The sequence below is a fragment of the Cryptomeria japonica genome, chromosome 5 (assembly GCF_030272615.1).
Source record: "Cryptomeria japonica chromosome 5, Sugi_1.0, whole genome shotgun sequence".
NCBI classification, from domain to species: Eukaryota; Viridiplantae; Streptophyta; class Pinopsida; order Cupressales; family Cupressaceae; genus Cryptomeria; species Cryptomeria japonica.
Genome location: NC_081409.1, coordinates 863,748,882 through 863,771,124, shown reverse-complemented (window position 1 = coordinate 863,771,124; position 22,243 = coordinate 863,748,882). Strand labels below are relative to the sequence as shown.

Here is a 22,243-nt window from a genome sequence, read left to right as displayed (position 1 = left end):
CTTATATATTCAATATTTCATATTATTTCATAAAATAAAAATATAAAATTTCATATTATTCCATAAAATAAAAAATTCTTAAATAGGTCATAAGAATTCTTAAATTTTATATAACAAAAATAATTTGTTAAATGAATAAAAAACAAATGACTAAAATCCACCTTAACATATGCATATATCTATAAGACAATGGTGACGCATTCTATTAGTCCATTCCCACACAACATAGATCAGTTTTGTGCATTACATGAAGTTCATGATAATTGAGATCAAACTCATAGAGCTCGAGATCCATCTACATCATTCTCTTTATCAATTTAGAGTTTGAAAAATTCATCAAACTAAGATAACTAATCTTTGAACAATAACAAAATATTTCAATCAACGCCTACATCATCTATCCATCATCGATTCTAAGACTATACACAGTGATTCGTTTACTTAATTATAATACATACTTCAATTTCAATTTTCTATCCTAATTCAATTATTAGATAATCATTTTCATTTATTTGTTTAATCTATTTCTATCTCTTTTCCTCTCCCCCTCTATCTCCATCTATACTTTTATCTACTCTAAACTAATCACACTATTGACAGTAACTTGACGGTTTGCATCTCTTGTTAAAAAAATAACTTTAAATGTAAATCCCTAGTAGAGACTGTCAAATTCAATCAATCAAAATAAATTCTGCAAAAAAGTATGCTTTGTACTATTGAGGAGGCCTTGATGGATTATTTCAAATTGAATGAAAAGTAATTAAATATTTATGACATAAAATGTGTAAGTCAGTGACTAAGATTTAATTAAATTTAATGTTTACACTTGTCTTGTAAGCAATGTTTAGAAAAAAATATATATTGTCGTATGGTAAAATATATTCACATAATGGCCAAAAATATCTTTGATATTTGATATATGTTAGAAGAGGCAAAAACTAATCCAACTTCTTGGAACCACACAGTTAGCATCACAGTATTTAGTGTTGAACCATCAGAATTCAGTTGATGTGAGTTATTTTTTTAGTTCATTGTATTTTTTGACATTAAGTAGTACATCATATATAATCCATGGAAAGCTGATCAGATGGCTTTCAGACCAAAAATTAGGGTGGTAAGTGACATGATACCAGGAAGATGCAATTGCAGCGTCATTCTGGTGCACTTTGCAACTGTCTTGAAACCATCCCCTGGCTTCATTACGAAGAGACCTCATTGCCACCATAATTTTTTCCTTGATGTCACCATATCTCTTCTTTTCTTTGTCGAAGAACTTGGAGAAGAAGCTAATGTTTCCACTCACAATTTCTGCTTCAGTTTTTACACCATAATGTTCCATCAATGCAGCTAATTTAGTGTCATACCAAGTTTTATGCATCAACGCATCTTCGACATACTTCTCAAACCCTTCAACTTCTAGATCCTTGTCATATGCTTTATAAACATCGTCTCTTGTAGATATTGATACACAGTGGCTCTCTTTTGCTGTGTCTTTCACTGCTCTATAAAGCTTACCAAGAACTCCAGTGGATATATACATGGGCTTATCCTCTTTCTCCATGAAATCTGGATATTCCTTTGGGAAAAGGGATAGGGGCATCTCTGCCGGTATGCCCGTCTTGGGGAAATCGACTGCTTTGGACTGAAGCCTTGCCAAAAGTTGGCATTTCTGACTCCGTGCCTTGTTTGGTTCTTTGTCAGCATACACTACATGTGTATTGGCTATAACACCTAAGCTGTCATTAAGCATATAGTTTACAAAATATTCTTGTATTTCCTGCATCACAAAGTTGCAGATGAGATCCGATGTAATTATAAAAATCAATATGCATTAGGCATCATCTACGCTGACTTTCAACATCTGAGGTACATATAAAAAGCAAGTTTATGTTATGATTTCATGTTAAGTATTTTCTACTTAATGATGCAGGGTATGGACTGGTCTCTACACCCTTGATATAATGACAAACAAGAATAAAGGAATATAAAATTCTTTTACGAGAGAGACTAAACAAAAATTGAAACAACAAATTTTTTATTTAGTTCATGCGAGAGAGGAATCAGAAATCTCTTGAGGAGGTGTAATTCCTCTAGACTTCTTCTGCTTGGCTAAAGGTTAAATTGAATATGTATTCAATACTCTCTTTTCTTGGCAACCTTCTTTGGGGACGCTTCAATGACCAGGAATAGTTGCAAAACTCTAGAACACGGTTTAGCTGTCTGTCATTGGCTTTCTATGGAAGACATGATGTAAGATTAATTTTTTCATGGTGTCAACTCTCTCGTGGGTGTAAGTGAGCCCACATCATTTGCACAGGACTTGGCTATGCTTGCTAAAGCCAACATGTTTGAATCTAACATCTCTTGGGCCAGACACAAGTGTACAAGGCATGTTACAAGGAGATGGGAACTGATACTCGTAAGGGACAAAAATTTATATTTAGGAAAAAAATGCTATATCATGTCATGGCTTTACAAGTTGAAAAAAGGATAAAGTTAAACTAACATTTTAAAGTACAATAGCAAAGGTGAATTGCATTGATATTTGATTCTCTAAAATCATTATAAAATAAACAACTGATTTTTAATCACGGTAATATTTAGTAACAAGGCAATGGCAAAAGCACATCTACTTATTGAAATGCTGACAATAAGCTTGCGAAAAATGAAAAATCATAAATGTGAATCATATCTCACCCCACATCAGCTACATTCATCTATCTCCAGGTCCTCAGTTTGAGTTGTCCCTACATACCCATAAGAATCATAGAGTGTGCCCTTCTTTTTCGTTACAATCAATTGATGAAACTCCAGTGCACATAGACATCCCAAACATTTTTTATTGTTTTTCTTCTTACTCGTACATCTTTGAGGAAACTTTCTGCTAAAAACAATTTGTAAATATCTATGCAAAAACTAGAAATAACAAGTTTATTACTGTAGTTTTTATTTCCTTTAACTCTCAACAGAATGTAGTTTCCACATTCCATCAGCATTCCACGGAAATGCATTTACCCCCCTTTTGGGCCGCATTTTGGAGATGGGGAAATGGGGACATGACGTCTCCGGCGGAGCGCAACCGCCCCCGGTGCTCCGCCGGAGACGGGGAAACGTCTCCGAGTCTCCCAAGGAGAGGTGGAGACATCCCAAAGCCTCCTTGGGAAAACCTCATCTCCACGTCTCCTTGGGAGACACTAAGCATTTCTCGAGGGGCAGGGAGACGTCTAGACATCTCCCTTCGCACCCGCATCAAATGCCAAAAAAATTAAAATTTAAAAAAAAAAGTTTGATTTTTGGGGGTTGGGGGGTAGCCCTAATTTGATGTGGACCCCACCCCTTCCCCCAAAACAACAAAAAACCATCATATTTAATGATTTCACTCACATTTTGAAAGACTGATTTTTTTTCTAGCAAGCTGAAGAGGAGGAAAAACTTGTAGAAGTCTGCTTGAAGGAGTGAAAAGAGTGATTGCAAGTGTGATAGGAGTGAGGAGCAAGAAGAAGAGGAGGAAGAGGATTCTACTGCATTTTGCAGAGATTTTTCAAACACAAGTTAGGGTTTTTCTTGTTTTTTTTCATTTGTTTTATTTTCTGATTTTCATTTTTCAATTCTTTGTTTGTTTAAACTTGTCTTTTTTGCTTATTCATCACAAAATCAGAGTTGATGTTGAATCTTGAGAACAAAATGATGAATGAATAATGAATGAATCAGTCATCATTTTGCCCTCAAGATTCAACATCAAATTTTATTATTTTTATTTTTATTTTTAAATAATATAAAATTATAAATTGTAAATTTTGTTTTCAAAATTGAAGTTTCAAATTTGTATTTCAATTTGTTAAACTAGGTTGATTTTATTTTTATTTTGTGAAATACAGTGTCACTTTCACAATGAGCTCCCAAGACATGAGTGAGGATGAGATGGAAATCTATTCTCATAGTGAACATGATTCAGAATTTGAACCTGAGGATGAGGGGGTTGACCATGGGGCTGATCCTGGAGCCCAATCTAGTTCCATAGTAAGTGCACCAGCTAGTACAGGTTGCCCTTCAGAGTTGTTGGCACAATATGCTAGGGGTGCTTATGACATTAAATCTCCTCTCAAACAATTTGCTTCAAGAGTAGAAGGCACATCACGTTCAAGTGGGGGAACAAGGAAGTGGAAGTGCAACATTTGTGGAGTTGAATGGTTTGGTAGTATCACTAGAGTGAGCGCACACTTTTTTTTTTGACAGGAAAAGGTGTGGATCATGCATCAGTGTTGTAGGCCCTTTGAGTTTTGCAACTTTAAGGATATCATCTTTCTATCATGGTACAAGGTTGGGTCTTATGGAGGGAAGCTTCCTAAAAATAGAGCTGGAGTTGCTGAGATTTTTTAGGAATATTTTGACCTGTGAATTTTGTAGTGTACTTCATCTTAAAATTTTAAGCTCCAAAATTTGAGGAAGCTGCTGGTCTCATGAATACAGTACCTTTGTCTTCTATACTCTGTGCATTGATAAAAACAAGCAAAATCATTTTCCCTCCAGGATTATTTTTTAATGGATTTCTAAGCTTAAATGTTTCACAAGTGGTACATAACATTCCTAAGCTGGTGGGGCAACCCCATTTTCACTCAAATATGCAAGCCTAAAAAGTAGGAGCTCCTATGTTTTAGGAAAAGATTCCAAATAATCCCATAGGGAAAAAAAATTCCTTCATGGGACCTCCTCTTCCTAAAAAATAGAAGCTTAAGGCCCCTATGGGACCCCACCCTAAACATAGCTTAGATTTGACATGGACGAGTTCCACTAGGAATGTAATATTGTACCCATACCTTGTGAGTCTCCACTTAATTTGATCACCCGTTGTACGTAAAAGTTTGATGCAACTTTGTATAGAGATTTTATGAAGCTTTAATATTTAATATTTATATACTTGATTCTTAGCAGCTAAAACAAGCCTATGTGTTGGACTTTTTTCTACGTGTATACAAGATCCATGAACTTATTTGTTGAATGCACACACTCTAATTAGCTTCGTACGAGGTCCAATTACAAGATAAGAAAAAATATCTAGGATCCCCTTTTCATCTCCTGAGACAGAATAGAGTGGTTCTATCTCAATGGGATATGTAACCTTTCCATGCAAACATTGTTAACAATCAAAATTGATCTCAACAACCTACCTTACTCAATGTGATAGTAAAAGATATTCAAATCACCCATAATCTAGTGTATTACTCTACGACCACACACATTGAGGTCCATCAACACTAAATAATTTAGTTGATCAAAAACCATGTCATTAAAATGGAATGTTTGTCATTAAGGACCATTCCGCTAACATCATCACCAAACTTTTGAACGAGATCAAGTTTGTCAAGTTCAATAATCACTTGGTAAAAATTCTCATTAGAAGGGATTGTTACCAATTTTGCCTTTAGGTCAAAAATGGCTTCAGGGACCTAGGTCATTAAATGTTATTGCAAAGGTTTTCTCTAAGTGGAAACAAGGTGAATCAAAATACTTTTGCTTTAAATGTTAAAGTTTAGAACATTAAAATTTGGCCCTTTCCTTTTTGGTTAGGTTTTATATTTCCCAAATTAAAGGATTCCCACATTGAAAAAAGGTCAAGAAGAGACCATCTTAGTGTTTGGAGGGAATTTAAAATCCAAAAGATGCCTTTACCACGTAATATAATGCCTTAGCTATAGTTCTTTTGAGTTAACTTCTGGTTTGAGCCACAAGCTGAAGATGAATGCTTCACCAAGAAAAGAAGCCCTAGTTCCTCATGATGATCAAAACCTAGGTGAGTCAGTTTGAAGAGTTTATACGAAGCACTGAAAGGGTCTTGAGAGCATGTTTTCTCAGGCTTCCCATCTCAATGCACATGAAGAAGGCATTATTCAAGTAAAGTAACATGTTAGATGCTCCTCTTGGATGCTGGAAGTCACCAACAATAGCCCATACATGAGTCATGCGTAAGAATTTTGGTAGGATCAATCTAAGGTTTGCCTTTTATCAAATAAACCCTCAGATTTTTTCCTTGTTGAAAGGGCGGTTTTCTCTGGTATCAACAAAATTGTGGTGTCTTTATGATTGATAAAGGTTGTTAGCATTAGAGAAAAGCTAGAGAACTGCATTCATGTTACAGGATCTTTACATGCACAAGCATTCAATATAAAATCGTCACGAGTTTATATTGTAATAAGGGTTTTTCCATGCATTTGCATACAAGCACAAACATTCAAAGACAAACTTTGCAATGACTTCATGAGTAAGAGGTTGAATGGCAGACCTTCAATGATGAAAGACAATCACAGTCTTCAAAATGCAAAACAAAAACAATAACAGGGAAGCATCAAGGAGCAGTCATGTTTCATGCATATCTCAAAAACGACGAACTGGGTTCTTGTGATTTTTTCACAGAAATTAGAAAACAATGAAATAGAAAAAGTAGATAAATTTTGTGAAAACCCAATTCGTGGTTTTGAGAAATCTTCACCAGTCCTATACCTGAATACTCAACTACAGCAGTAATATAAGCAAGATCACAGCCAAAGCAATGACAAGAAGACAATAGCAAATAGCAAATTCAAGGTACAGATCAAGAAGACTCCATCATGAATGAGAGCCCAGAGCACACAACAGCCCTTATCAGCTAGCTTACCGGGTTCACCTCCACACCCCCCTGGTTCGGGTCCGGTACGGTCCGGGTCCTTGGTTCGGGTCCGGTTCAGCCTTGGTTCGACCAGGGTTCGAATTTCCCAAAGGGGGTTCGACCTGGTTCGAACCCAGGTGGACCAAGGTCGAACCAGGTCGAACCCGAGCGGACCCAGGTCGAACCCAAACGGCTGGGCGGCCCAAAATGGGTTTTTTTATGCAAAATTTAAATTTTTTTTTAAATCCGCCATGTAAAAAGTAAATTTTATACCCTAAAAGTGAATTCTAAAACATAATTTTGGCTCATTTCTCCTCATTTGTGTTGCAAACAAAAGTTTTTTGATAGCAGGTTGAAGAAAGGGTGAACAAACTTTGGCTTCCAAGATCAAATAAGAGTTGAAGACTGATTTTTGAAGCTCCAGCAAGCATTGCAGCATCATTTCCATACATTGGCAAGCTCCCATTGGCTATAAGAGGTAGGTAGGTTTTTTAACATTTTTTTCCAACTATTTTTGTTTCACAAATTGTCAAACATGAAACATTAATTGTTTTTCATTATTTTATTTTATTTTTTTAATATGTTTATGTTATTTCTTGCCATAGGAACTAGAATGGCATCTACCTCTTCCTCCGTTGGCAATGAACAAACAATTACAAAACAAAGAAATGATCTGAATTCTCCCTTATGGAAGTATGTTGACATTTTAAACCCACTTCCAAGAGGTAGGGGATTTTGTTGGAGATGCCAAGGATGTGGTATTGAACGTAATAGTTCATATTATCGGGTGGTAGGCCATTTGTGTGGAATAAAAGGAAGAGACATCCAAAAATGCTCTGGAAAAGATGGTAAACCTATACCAGATGAGACAGTGATGAAATATTTTAAGGAGCATGAGGAGGCAGAAGAGAGAGAAGCCCGTAGATTGAATCAAACCGCAGCAAAGAAAACAAGGGGAATGCAAGCCCCATCTAATCCCGATGTTGTAGTACAAGACCACCCCTTCTTTTCCACAAATGAACCTGAAAATGAACCACCCTTGACACACAAAAGAACAAAGGGGCCTTTAGAAACCGCATTTCAAAATGAGAATAGAGACATTGCTGACCAAGATACAGAAAGGTGCATTTGTGCAAATGGGTTGGCTTTCAATGTTGTTCGCTCCCCATATTGGAAGCAAATGATAAAAAGTGTTAATGAAGCTCAAAGAGGGTATAAGGGCCCAGATTATGAGAAGATACGTGGAACATTATTGGACAAAGAGGTGAAGAGGGTTGAAGATGCATTGAAACCCATAAGGGATTCATGGGCTAAGACAGGTGTAGCAATTGTTTCAGATGGGTGGAAAGATGCTAAAAATCGTCCATTGATCAATGTCATAGCAGTGTCCCCTAAAGGGGCAATGTTTTTGAAAGTTGTGGATTGTGAGGGCCAAGTAAAAGATGGCCAATTTATTGCAGAAATTCTCATCTCCACCATTGAGTCAGTGGGACCCCGCAATGTTGTCCAAGTCATAACAGACAATGCAAGAAATTGTAGAGCTGCTGGTTTGTTGGTTGAGGAACGCTATGATCACATCTTTTGGACACCTTGTGCGGTCCATTCACTCAATCTTATGCTACAAAGGATTGGGACTAAAATAAAATGGATCAGAGATGTGTATGCATAGGTTGAGGACATCCAGATGTTCATCACAAACCACCACATGTCTCAAGGGATTTTTAGATCCTTTTCGAATTTGGAGCTATTGAAGGTAAGTGAAATAGTAATTTAATTTTATATTTTCTGATTTTTTTTAATTCAATGTTCATAATAGCATTGTGTAAGCTATATTGTGTATTCTTCTTTAAAGTTTGGCTTTATTTTTTAATCATTTTGGCATTAATTTGTGTTATAGGTTGCTGAGACCCGTTTTGCATCGAACACAATCGCCTTAAGACGACTTGTGAAAGTTAGAGTGGCACTATGCAATATGGTGATCAGCAACAATTGGACTGTATGGAAGCAGAGTAGCAGTGAGAGGGCAGAAAAAATTAGGGAGAGAATATTGAATGAGAAATGGTGGGATCTTGTTACATATCTCCTAAGTATCACTGAGCCCATTATGAGTATGATTCGCTATACTGGCATGGATAGGCCTTGCATTGGTGAGATTTATGATGGCATTGACTCAATGCTTGAAAAAATAAAGTTCACTATAAATGCAAAAGAGAATGACCCTGAGGAGAAATTCTTCAAAGAAGTGAAAGCAATTATTGCAGAAAGGTGGAATAAGATGACCACTCCTTTGCATCTTCTTGCCTATGCCTTGACACGAAAGTACTATAGCAATCAGTTTCTTGATAAACCAGGAAGGATTCCACCATGGAGAGATCTAGAAGTATCTGATGGGTACAAGGCAGCGTTTCTTAGACTATATCCTGATGATGATTTGCGAGATATTGTTACAAATGAGTTCATAGAATTCGCAAATGGGAATGGTCTAAGTGTTGAGGCACTTCGTCATAGATCCAAGAAGGATGCTCATAGTTGGTGATACTTCCATGGTGCATGCTTCCAACACCTACAACCCCTCGCTGTAAAAGTTTTCTCACAAGTTTAATTAATTAAAATTTATCACAAGTTTATTTACAGTTTAATTTGTCTTCATAGGTTGCTAGTAATTTTTTATTTTAATTTTATTAATATATAACTTTAATTGTTTACTTTGTCTTCATAGGTTGCTAGTTCATCTCCTTCAGAAAGAAATTGGAGCACATACTCTTTCATCCACTCACTAAAGCGCAATAGGTTGCTATCAAAAAGAGCGAAGAATTTAGTATATGTGCATTCCAACCTACATCTTCTTTCACACAAACAACGTGACTACACACAAGGGGAAACGAAGATGTGGGATATAGAGCCAGAGCATACTGATTTGGATGCTCTTGCTTCTCAGCTTCTAGCATTGACACTTGATGACTTGGAGGGCGAGCAAAATTATAGTGCAAGTGGCGTTGGCTCATCTAATGTCAATCTTCAAGGCAGTGAGCAGTGTTATATAGAGCACACAAAACATATTTAAGAGCAGTGATGTTGAAGCCATGATAAAATATCAAAATGCTTAATCACAGTGATAGGAACGATACATAGGGCAGAATAAGAATAGTCGAGACTGGATTTTGAGTTTGTTGAATGTTGAAGACAAGGTAAAAGCAGTGCCATGAAAGGTTGAGGGCAGCCCAATGAAGGTTTTGAGAAAAGAACGGCAATCAATGATTAATAAGCAACCAGTTTCATCCTAAGTTACCAGTACCTCCAAGTTTTCCCTCAAATCCGGGTATGGTACGTGTCTGATTCGAATTCGACTTGGAATCCCTGTGGAATCGGACAAGGTTCCTTTGTTTTGCCCCTGAAACGTATCCCCATTTTGACCCACGAATTCCAACGCATCTGAGGTTGACATGGCAATTCCATGGAGTTGTTTTGATGAATCCGTGTCACGCACGAGGGGTTATTCATTGACTGTGCGGAATGAAATTGGGTCGTTTAAAGTTTAAACCCTAAAACGAAAAGCTAAAACCATTTTGCTTGTCTTTGGCGGAGAAAATGGCACGACGCACTTGTCTTCAGCGGAGAAAATGGCACGATGCACTTGTCTTCGGCGGAGAAAATGGCACGACGCACTTGTCTTCAGTAGAGAAAATGGCACGACGCACAGAAGAAATGGCAAAGAAAACCAGTGACGACACAGAGGTAGACGAGCACAGAGGTAGACCAGTGAGGGCATGATGGCACATGGCAGACTAAAATAAAGAAAAAATTAATTTGTTTCTATAGTTTTGTTGATGTCTTGTTTGTATTTTAATCTTCATCGATTTATTTTGTTTATGTTTATTTTCTATATTTTTGTTTATGTATTCTTTGTTTTTTTTTGTATTTTAAACAAAATAAATGGAGCCTAGATATAAATTAATGATTTATATATTAATTTTTACAAATATTAAATATTTAAATTTTATTTAATGTGAAAATAAAATATTAATTACAAAATAGTTAAAATAATAATTATTAATAATACAAATCAAAATTAATTATGATATTTAATTTTAATTTGTAGTATTATTATTTTGAATATGAATTTTTTTTTTATTGTGTAATTAATATATTATTTTCACATTAAATAAAAGTTAAATATTTAATTATAAGTTACTTTCATAATTAAATTTTAATTATAGGTTACTTTCATTATTAGAAGTTTGTAAATATTTAAATATTGTTATAGGTTACTTTCATAATTATAATAATTTCACTTCACTTTAAATTAAATTTAAATATTTAACATCTATAATTTATTGTTTAATATTAAATGCTAATAATTATTTTTTAATTTGTTGTACATAGCGTAATGGCAACCACTGCTAGCTTTAGTCCTCAACGGACTTTCAAAACCAATCCAAATTCACCCATGTGTATATATTTATGATTTTTTTATCTTTTTGTATGGATGTACCCAGACCCCCAAAAAAAAAATTGTCATACCGGCATACCGTACCCGTGCCCGTACCCATACCGGCAACTTAGGTTTCATCTCTAGAAGTTCTCCACACCTAGAAGACTTGCTGGATTCTAAATTTTTTTAAACCTCTAAGATCAAGTCATCTAGAGATCATCAAAATACAATCAAGTTGAGTAAATGGAGCAGTCAGTTAGGAATTAGTTCAGAGTCAGTTTGAAGAAATCAGAAGGTGGAGCCTTCAGTTTGATCCAAGAAAACGGGAATTTTCAAGCAGTTTACATCAGTTCTACATCAACTAGAACCTCCACATGGATGCATTACCACTCAGTAATAACTTTTGGTCTTCTTATCAGCCAGTTATAATCATTTTTAAGCACCTTTTGCATGGTTTTTTACCAATTTCGACCCCAAAGAGAAGTTTCATGCAAGGTGGATGAAAATTACATGCAAGATAAAGATCAAATCAAGGAGAAGCTTCAGTTTGCAAACAGTTTTACAAGGCAAAGTCAATCAGCTTTCAGCTCCTTTTCTGTAAAGCTTCTTCTTCTCTTCATTCATAGGGAGTTCTTTTCTTCCTTTCAGTTTGTATTGAAGCTTTTGTAGCTTTTGCAAAGCTCTTTCAAGCTTAAGAAGCATTGTAACTCAGCAGTTGAAGCATTTTTTCAGTTTGTATGCAATTCCTTTATGATCCATAAAGAGCAGCAGTTTTTCTTAATATTTCATGTGTTGTGTTGAATGAAGATTTGATCAAATTTCTGTGGTTTATATGCAAATCCTTTGATTTTGTCTCTTTCAAGCAGTGTTAATTCAAGAAGATGCATGATTAATATAGTTCTTAGATTGTGTAATCTGATTTTGGTAAGTTTGAAGTTGAGAAGATAGTTTATTTTCCTTCAGGCAAGCTTCCTAATCAGCCCCTTTCTAATGAAATACTGATGTATTCCATGCTTAGTTGAGTTGTGATGAACAAAGTTTCTTTTGTTGAATGTATTGTGAGTTAGTGCATTTGATTAGACTTCTCAATTGTTTGGTGCATCACCTCCTAGGATAGGTTGCATTTCAAGTTTCCTTCTATCCTTTTTCCCAGTCAAGGTTAGTTTGCAAGAAGTTCATCAAGGAGAACCAACTCACTCTAGAGATTCACCTTCAATTTGAGCAACTAACAAGCTCGAAGGTGTTTCCATGTTTCACGGGATTGCTGAGCTCCCAGCTTAGCAACACGGCGCAATCCTTCGTGACAACAGGGACAATCATGTAACTCTATTTTTTTCGGTATCTCCAAGTCAATCTCAATGAGGTATATAATATTAACGGTACTGTTGTGACGTTTTCACACATCGCCCCATTGCAAATTGGGACCCCCACTTTTTCCTACTTCTAGGTTAGTTTTTGAATCTTTTAGCTATTAGCCTTTCATTTGGAAGAAGTGTAGTATCCCCAATGGCTAAGATATAATGAAGATAAGTCTCTCTCTTTTGGATGAAGTCAGGCATGCCACTTCCTTTGTCCTTTCTGACTTGCCTCACAGCACTACTAGTGGCTGCCCAAGCCCAATCGCTTCCCATCCATCTCCCCTTTTCATTCCACTTCCCCTCATTTCCTTCCATTCCACTCCCATCTCCTAACTTCCCTTCCCTAAACCTCTCCTTCCATTTACCCTACCTTCCTCTAGCCTTCAGCCCCACCTTCAACTCCTTTACTACCTCCCACCTACCATTTCCTACCATTGATCATCTTCTTTTCCTTCATCCCCACTACCATTTCCATCTCTTTCCACTCCCCACACCTGCTTACCTTCTATCTTTACCACCTACCACTCCACTTCACCCATCCACTATCTTATTCCCCTATCTTTCCACTTTACCTTCCCCATTTCCTAACTTCATCCACCCTCACTTCCTTTACTTCCTCCTACCCTACCACTTCCTACACCCTCTAAACCTCATCCCATTTTCCTTCCCCTTTTATTTCCTTAGCATACCCCTCACTAACCTCTCACTCCCTTGTTCTACCCATCCTATATCTTACTACCTTTAACCTGCCCATCCACTACCCATACTTCTTTAACACCCTTCATAGCCCCTATCCTCCTACCCCATCCTATCCTAGCTTACACCGTACCCACACTTCTTTATCACTAAACCCCCCTTATTTCCCTAAGCTTACCTATCCTAACCCCCATCCCATCCTAGCCCACCCTTCTACTACCCACCACCAACTCCCTTTACTCCCAACATATCCTAACTCCCTTCATTACCCCTTATACCTCCCATATCCTTTATCCAACTTACCCCACAGTATGTCCTACCCTTTCCTACATCCCCCACATCCATATCCCTTATGTCTCCCTTTCCCCAACACCCTTTACTTCCCTTCTTTGTGTGGCACCTTTCCTTACCACTCTTCACTTCCACATCCCACAACACCTCACATTCCTCTCCCTCTCTACCATGTCATTGCTTGGGCCCCACCGAACTCTAAGATGGAAGAAAAAATTAAGGCAATTTTAATTTTTTTTTAAAAGAGAGCATCCACCTCACCCTTCCCTTTGACTTCTAATTATGGCACATGCCTAAGCCCCTTAAATCCACGATGAACCATGAGGCAAGAGGTGGTGTTAAGGATAGGAAGCTGGCCTTTGAAGTTAAAGACGTGTCACATAAATAAAACGCTGGAGATTTAAAATTGGAGCAGAGATAAAGATTCGATCAAGCATTAAGGTTGCAATTCAAGCAATAACAATGAATTTGATCAGCCACCAAGAGCAATATCAACCATATAAATTCAAGCAAACAGCATTAATGCGAATTTAACCACCTCTTAGAGTGAATTTCTGAGCAATCTCAGACCTGGAAACATCATTCGCTGTGTTGAAATTCGACTTTCATGTCTGAGTAGCATCATCTACAAATCCTAAGAGTACGAATTTGAATATAGACATCAATCAAACTCAGAAAGGATCTGGTTTTTGCAATTTCTAAGATATTTTCATTAAATCTCAGACCTGATTTAGGTTAGCCTCTTTTAGTGCAGGTTTAGATCAGACATATGAAGAGTTTTGAACATTATGATTGCCTTAGGATGATTCATTTCTGGGCTTTCAATTATCAAATTCTGTTTCTATTGTCGTTGAAACTTGAAACTGCATTAACATGATCACAATCAAGTAAAATCTGAGTTTAATGAAGGGCTAGGGTATGAGTTTAAGGCTGGAAATCAGAATAGCTATCATATTTTACATTAATTCTCTGATTTCCAGAATCTAATTACCCCTCATTTTTATTTTAAATGTTGTCCACGTCTTTCACCTTAGTATCCTTTCAATACCGTAACTCAAGGTGTTGAAATTGCAGGAGATAGATGGCAGCCCCAAAGATTGGAGGAGTATCTAGGCAAACACAAATCAAGGAGGATTCAAAAGGCATGCCTCAAAAGCCGCCACCCTAAGGCAGATTTGAGCAATTTTGAATGAGTGAAAGGGTTTTAATCACCAACTTTGTGCAAATGAGGACAAAAAACAGATTGGCAACGACAGAATTGGTGCTAGAGGAGATAAGTAGGGTGTTCATCAAATTGTGTTTTGTGCAAACCAAGCCCTTAAGACCGATTTGATTAGTTGATGGAGCAAGGTGATCAAAACTTGATTGCACAAGACAACATACTACAAATGAAGCCATTGAGGCCGAAATCTCATACAACTGGAGGATAGAATGCCGACTTTCTGTAAGCATAGTTACACAAATAAAAGGAGAAATGCTGCCAGCATGCGAACAAAGGTCTAATTGCCACCATGCAAAGGATGTCGAAAGGCTGATTTGCTTATACAAATGAGGTTCACAAAGCCGCAAATATCAGATTTGAATCTGATCAAGGATAAAATACAAATGAACACAAAAATACCAATCCACCTTTGATGTTATATATGAAAATTTGGCTAAGGCATAGAATTCAACCCGTCCGAGGCTAGAACACCTCGTCCTTTGACCAAGACTACCCGTTAGAACACCTCGACCTTTGACCAAACTGCTCTATGATTAGAATGATCTCTCCTGGCAAGGCAAGTATGCCTTGGGTAAATTTTTGCTTTAAAATATGCCATTTAATGAATTCCAAATTGGAAAAACGATGTTGCCTTGAATTTTAAAACATGAAGCATTTCATTTAATAGGTGCCTTCAGCAAGTGATAAGGCTATGCATGCAAAGGGAAAGATTTAATTTGGTGAGCTGACTTTGATTGAAGCATGCATGATTGGCGCCACTCCAAGATTTAACGTTGCCATGATGCAAGCTGTATAAATGCAATTAAAGTATGAACTTCAACGCTCAAGATCGACCCCAAGCATTGATTACAAGGCATCTAATGAAGGCACTTAAGTTCATGACCACAATTTGATCCAATCAATACAAGATACATTCATAAATTGATTATGAGGCATTTAATATAAATGGCAATTTGAAACCAATTTGCTTCCAAGGACCCCACAATTTTGAGAAAAGATGCCTTCATTTAAAATCTGACATTGATAATTATTAAACATTAAACGGATGCCACCAAATCGATCTATAGTTTTAATTGCCAGACATTAAATTTAAATCACCAATCAGTTTGTGATGAGGTGTTGAGTTTTTTTTAATAACTATGAGTTTGTGTTGATCATTTCATTTGATCAACACAAGGACGATGTTGCAATTGATCTCATTAAGGCAGCAATGTGTATCCAAGCAAAGATGAAGTCGTTTGAAATACAATTCTGATCCAAAGCTACAGCGAATTCACTAAGTGCGCCAAGTTCACAAAACTATAGCAAATTCTCCTTGAAGCACAATTCTGATTTAGGCTGGGACAGGCATATACAAGGCATTGAATTTGATCATTATTCGCAACAGGCACAGATTCTTGACTCAGCGAATTCATCAGTCCATCAGCAAATTAGAAAGAAGTATTGAATCTTCGCCACAATTTGACAGTATTCAGCGGTCAATCAGAGTAGTATATTTATTTGAAAGAAGGCGAATTTTGTGAAAGGGCACTCAGATTTACACAACCAGACAGTCTTGAAGCAAATCGCAGGTAGAGCATGACAGGGGCATGGTCGACCCTCATCAAGCACTCAAGGATAGAAATTTTCACAATCTTGAATTCCTTCGGCAATCCAAGAATCATTGATAGTATTGCCAAACGGAAGCTCCAGAAGAACGGAAGTCATCAAGACAAGAGAGTTTCAGAAAAGTTAATCAAAGTTAGAAGATCAATTTGAGCAAAGTCATCATCACATCAAGAGCTTGGAAATGTTGAGTATCAAGAGATATGCCTCATTCATCTACAACTTGTGATGAGTTACAAAGATCGAACAAGCTGAGGTGGCGCCCAGTCATCATTTATTCAATCACATCTAATCAAGAGAAGGTGTCCAGATTCAATGAACCTAACTCATCCAACAAAGAGATAACTACCTCATATGGGCACAAAGTGCGATGTACCTACTATCACCATCTATTGGTTGAAAATTCAAAGGACATGTGTCCCATCAAATGTAACTGTATCATTAGTCAAGCATTAAATGCTTTGCAATCGGTGTAACAAACCCTAAATTAGGGTTTCTATCTTTCAATGTTGGCTAGTGATTGTGAGTCAATTTGAGCCACTCAATTGTAATGTGAGCACTATATAAGGCTCCACTTCTTCATTTGTAAAAGTTAATGGTAGTAGAAAGTACATAGCAAATAGTTGGAGTAGGAAGAGAAGCCAAAGATTGTTGCCAAGACATTGTTGTAAAAGGCAAGTAAATTTCATTGAAGACATGGTGAATTCTATGTGTTGATTCAACAATTTGCATGGTCTCTACTTCTCATTCGATTTTCATGTTGTTTAGATGAATGAAAGAATTGTGTATGATAAATGGTGAAATTTGCAAATCCATACTACTAACACCTTGTCGATGGTAAAGTTCCTTGCGCAGTCAACTTGATCTATCTTAGCCAAGCTTAACTTCAATTATCATTCCTTCATTGATATGCATCAACTTGATGGTATTTATTCTTGTGGTGATGATTTGAAAATCATAATGCTATCCTTAGAAGACTGCACTAGCTTCGTGGAGATGTTGCTTGCATGTCAAAGCCTAGCTTAGTTGAAATCCACCAAAGATTGTCCATTGTTCTTATATTCCCAGAGTTAGATTAGACTAACCTTCTAAACCCTATCCTTTTTCCTCTTTTCAAATCAAGTGGAATCCCACATTCCAGCATCATTCAAGCATTCAAGCATTCAACATAAGTCCACCTTGTGATCCCAGCAATATCACATCAAATACAACTGAGTCTATCCAAGAGCACGTCAATACCTGACATTCGAGAACCTTGGAGTCATCCCATTTGATCACACGGCTTAGCATTTGGGAGTCTTTGTTCAAGAGAGGATAGAATACTTAGTATTTTATTCTATGTTGCATAGTGCATAAAAGCACCATCAACGGGTACTAATCTTGACTTGTATTGAGGGAAGTTCGTAATGACAAGTGAATCATTCCGACCCTTACAATATATTAATTATCTTCTCTCTGAAAGTGGCACTTCGAAACATCTAATGGCAATATAGCATTGGGCATTAAAATCTTGTCTATGAAGTTCCTTGTTATGTGTTTGCCACATACGGGTAAATGATTAAATGCAGAAAGTAAATGCACAGAACATAATGGAAATATATTAAAGAACCAATTTCTGTATAAATTCAACAGTCCATGTACATCAAGTGCTTATAACATTAAACCCAGATACGACTATCATGATGCCACTACGAAGGAACGGTATGCAATATATAATACCCGAAGGGGTGCGACCAACCGTTGCGTCCAATTGCCCTTCGGGACGACTAACTGACTGACTGCTGTAACTCATTATTACCGACGACAACATAAACATAATAAGACAACATAACATAATGATTATTCCCGGCAACATCATCCCCCCCAAGAAAAGAAGTCGTCTCCGAATGACTTAATACAAAATAGAGATGACATTAAACAAAACCAAGGTAGAGAACTGCAGGAACTGCGAACGCTAGTCGAGTGTGGAACTCATACACCTGTGCGTCCTCACCTGAAAACCCTTTTTCTGCTACCATCTGATGCTCAAGTGCGGATTTCGCCATTAGTGCTTCCTTTGACATCACAGTCCTCCTGTGCCTAAACCAAACTTGTCTGCAAAACACGCTTTTCAGTCTCACCCTCCACCAACTGCTACTCGAATGATATTGTCTCCCTAGCCAATTTGTCCTCGATAGCCACCCGCGCTGCCCTCTCGACATCCAACTCCTGGGTACGCTGAGCTAAGTCTCACGCTACTCCTGCCTCCAACCTGGTGGTCAGCTCCTCCCGAGCCCTCTGTGCATCCACCAAGGCAACCTCTCGTCCAGCGGAGACATACTCCGAGTTCCTCAAAGCATACCATTCATGCCGGAAAGGGGCCACAACCTTCGGGCACAAAGGCTAGGAGACGCCTCAAATCCTCCATCACGCTCCCCAAAGGTTGATAACTGAACTGAATAACTCCCTGGTGCCGTATGACTTCACGTGCCTACAATGCCTTCCCTCAGACTCTGTTTGTTCGCAACCTCCAAATCTGTCTCCCTCTACGGCTTATGGCTTCCCTACCACTGCTTAGCTTCAAGCTTCTTTCTCACAATACGGGACAACCCAACACTTACCTTGCCTTCTCTGATGCCCTTCGCCCAACTCAAAAAGTGTATTGTAGCTCAAAAATATACTGGGGGTCTGGGGCAGCGCCCCAGCAAGGTCAAGGGGCAGCACCAATTTAACACCTTTAGAACCACACGAAAGTCCATGGCGCACATCATTTTTTGTGATATTTTAAGATACCCAAAACCTGCTTCTCCACTCTAATTTTTCAGTGTCCTGGCTCCAGACTCCATCGAATGATTTTAAATCTGGTCGTCGATTTATTTTATTTTTTTTCACCCATCACCACCCTTTATCCCTATCGTGTCGTGGTATTTTTCCTTTCACCCTCTTTTAAACCGCCGCTACTGTCGCCGTGCTCCTTCAGGCCTACGGACTGTAATGTCCCGAGCCCGTATAGAGGTTATCTGTGGTACGATGGAGTGGTCTATCGTACGGTGGTTGAGCCATACCGCGACAGGGATCACCCGAAGCTTGGTGTTGTACGGTGTCTGGGAAGGTCATATGGTGGATACTGTTTGGCCGTACGGTAGTGGCCGTACGATAGGTGAACACCCTCCGAGGCCGGTGACCTCCGTCGACGGTGACCTTTGTCGACGGTGGTCCACCGTACAGTGTCCCACCGCACGGTGGTGCTCTGTACGGTGTCCCACCGCACGGTGCCCCACCGCACGGTGGTCCCACCGCACAGTGGTTCCACCACCACTTTTTTTCTCAATTTTTTATGTTATTTTATTTTTATTTTTTTCAATTTTTATTTTTTTTCCTAATCTAATTGTCGAGAGTCTTCGGCTCGAGTCCCATGCCTCTAGGATCGCCCTTCATCCTTCTTGGTTTGCCTCGCCCGAGAGTCTCCCGCTTTGGTCCCGTGCCTCTCAAGTCCCCTTCCATCCTCTCGGGTCCCCCTCCCGACTCTCAGGTGTCCTTCCAGCCTCTCGAGTCCCCTGCACGCTTCTTGTGGTAGGGTTTCAATTTGGACCCGTTGATGGCAAGTCTATTTTCAATGGCCATCCGAAGACCTAGAACCATAAATTCTACAGGAACCACGGTCTCCTTCTCGTACATAAGAAGAAGAAGAATAAAGATTTTGAAGGCTGCGGCCTTCCACACAGGGTTCCAATCGTTGCCGACACGAATGATCATGGGATTATCTACGTCACCGAGGTTTGGGGCATCTCCCTTCCAATATTCTCTGTATTCTGGCACGTACACCTCCTCTGTTACTTGCTCTAGTTCCTCTACTTTGAGCTTGTAGCTCTGGAACATTTTGTAATCCTCCATCTGCCAGTGGAAGAGCCCGTTCAATGACCCTGTCTCATCCTCGAAGCACTCTCCTAGTTTGAGAATCCCTTCGTCATTGGGCTCCCTGGAGCCCCATCCTTCGTCCCTTAGGTCGCCTTCTCCTTCACCCTCTGATTCCAATGATGATGCCAGTTCCTCACTAACCAACTGCGTCCCAAGGTCTATGAAAAACTTCCTTCCTCCATTCTCCATAGGCAGAGTGTTCTTCTTTCAGTTGTGGGTGGCCTTGGCTACCACCAGCCACCCTCTCCCTAAGATCACATCATACCCTTTTTTCTTTAGTGGGATTACCACGAAGTCCAGTATGAAGGGTTGCGTCCCGATGGAAACTTGTTGGCCCATCAGTGTCCCGATGGGTTTGATTCCATGCTGATCTACTCCCAGCAGATTGAATGTAGATGGCCACAGTGTCGGCTTCCCCAGCTTCCGCCAGGTTTCTTCTGGAAGAACATTCACTCCTGATCCACCATCGACGATGGTATCGGTTAGAATGGTGCCAAGGATACCCATCTCCACAATGGTCGGGTTCCTTCCAGTGTTAACTGCCAACAGCCTCGGGTCTATTGCAGACCCCCCAGGAACATTTGTGTGGTGGTTGGTATTGGTGCATGGTTGGGAGAGATTATTTAGCAATGTCGTTTGTAACTAAGGCATCGTCTGGAGGAGGTCGTGTACCTTCACAGGCACCTCCAATTTTAAAATTTGATGTAGTATATCCTCCTCCGCCTCCGACCGGCTGGAAGTACCCATCATACCCTTCGCCTTCACCCCCTCTCATATCTCTTTCTCAATTTCTTCCCGTGCTTCCCATACCCTTCGCTTCTCCGTCTCCGGGTCTGGGCACATTGCTTGTTTGGCTTGGGTGTGGGTTACGGCCAGCACTTCCTCTTCTTTGGTTTCCTCAATATTGAGCAAGTTGACGCCGGACTTCGGGCAGGTGGCGTCTTCGTGGTCTCCCGGTCCGCACCATTTGCACAAATATTGTGTGGCCTCTCCCTTCGGGCAGTCTCGGGTGAAGTGCCCCCACTGGCTGCACGCTCTGCATTGTACCATCGGTCGGCCTTTGGAGTCGTATTGGATCCGGTTCCTTGTATTGTTATTGTTGTTTTGTCCTCCCCACCGGTTATCTCGGTAGCCTCCCGATGTTGCATTGTTGTTTGCCTGGGAGCTATCGGTACCGCCCGATGTAGTTGGTTGTTCCTGCGTAAGCAATACTTGTTGGTTTCGTGTTTTCATGTTGTAGGGGCATTCCCTGGTGCGATACCCCATCAACTGGCATATATCACAATAGGCCTTCTTTCGGCAGGAGCCTTTCGTGTGGTCGTTCGTCTTACATTCCGTGCACCAAAGCTCCCCTTCATCGGTCTTGCTCGGACCTCCCTTCATAACCTTCAGCTCTTTCATCATCCTCAGCATGTCCTTCTGTAGGGCTTGCACCTTTTTGCCGGACTCGCCGTCGCTACTGCTTCCCTCGGAAGAGTCATCATCCTCGGACGAGTTATCCTTCTTCTTTTTCTTCTTGGATATCTTGGTCTCGCTTTCGAGATCCATCGCCCTATTATATGCATCTTCGTACGAGGTTGGTGGAACAATTTTCATCTTCTTCCAGAGGGAGTGTTTCAGTCCCTCCACGAACCATCTCTTTTTCAACCCATCCGCTCATTGACTCTCCATTTTCCCCAACAGTTCCTTGAGCCGCCGAGTATAGGCTCGGACAGTCTCGTTCTTGTTCTGCTTTGTGCCATAGATTTCGGCTACTATTTCATTGTCGTCTCTGAGGAGGCGAAACTCTATCCTGAACTCCTTCAGGTCGGGCCATTGTGCCGACTTTGGCCTTATCCATATCTGAGTACCAGTCGATGGCCACTCCCCTTAAGGTTGCTGGAAATTGTGTTACCCATTCGTCCTAGTCGATAACACCGTTCGCTAACCATATGGTTTCGCAAGTGCGGCAATGGCGGATGGGATCTTCCTTCCTGTCGCCGTTGAACTTCAACAGCTTCTGCTTACTTGCCATCCCACCGCTGGGTCTCACTCCTCTAGTGCCTTGTGTGCTTGTACCTAGTGATCCTCCGCCTCCGCCTCCGCCTCTTGCACCTGAC

The 22,243-nt window shown here is 39.4% G+C and overlaps 1 protein-coding gene across 4 annotated transcripts in view; it reads right to left on the bottom strand.

Annotated features, from left to right (window-relative positions):
- Positions 1–781: 781 nt before the first annotated feature.
- LOC131036366 (probable RNA-dependent RNA polymerase 1) overlaps positions 782–22,243 on the bottom strand; it is a 66,645-nt gene continuing 45,183 nt past the window's right edge. For all 4 annotated transcript variants that reach the window (XM_057968233.2, XM_057968231.2, XM_057968232.2 and 1 more), the window contains exon 5: positions 782–1,777. In XM_057968233.2, the coding sequence (XP_057824216.2) occupies positions 1,016–1,777 (762 nt within the window). In that variant the 3' untranslated portion in view covers positions 782–1,015. The remainder of the gene's footprint in view (positions 1,778–22,243) is intronic.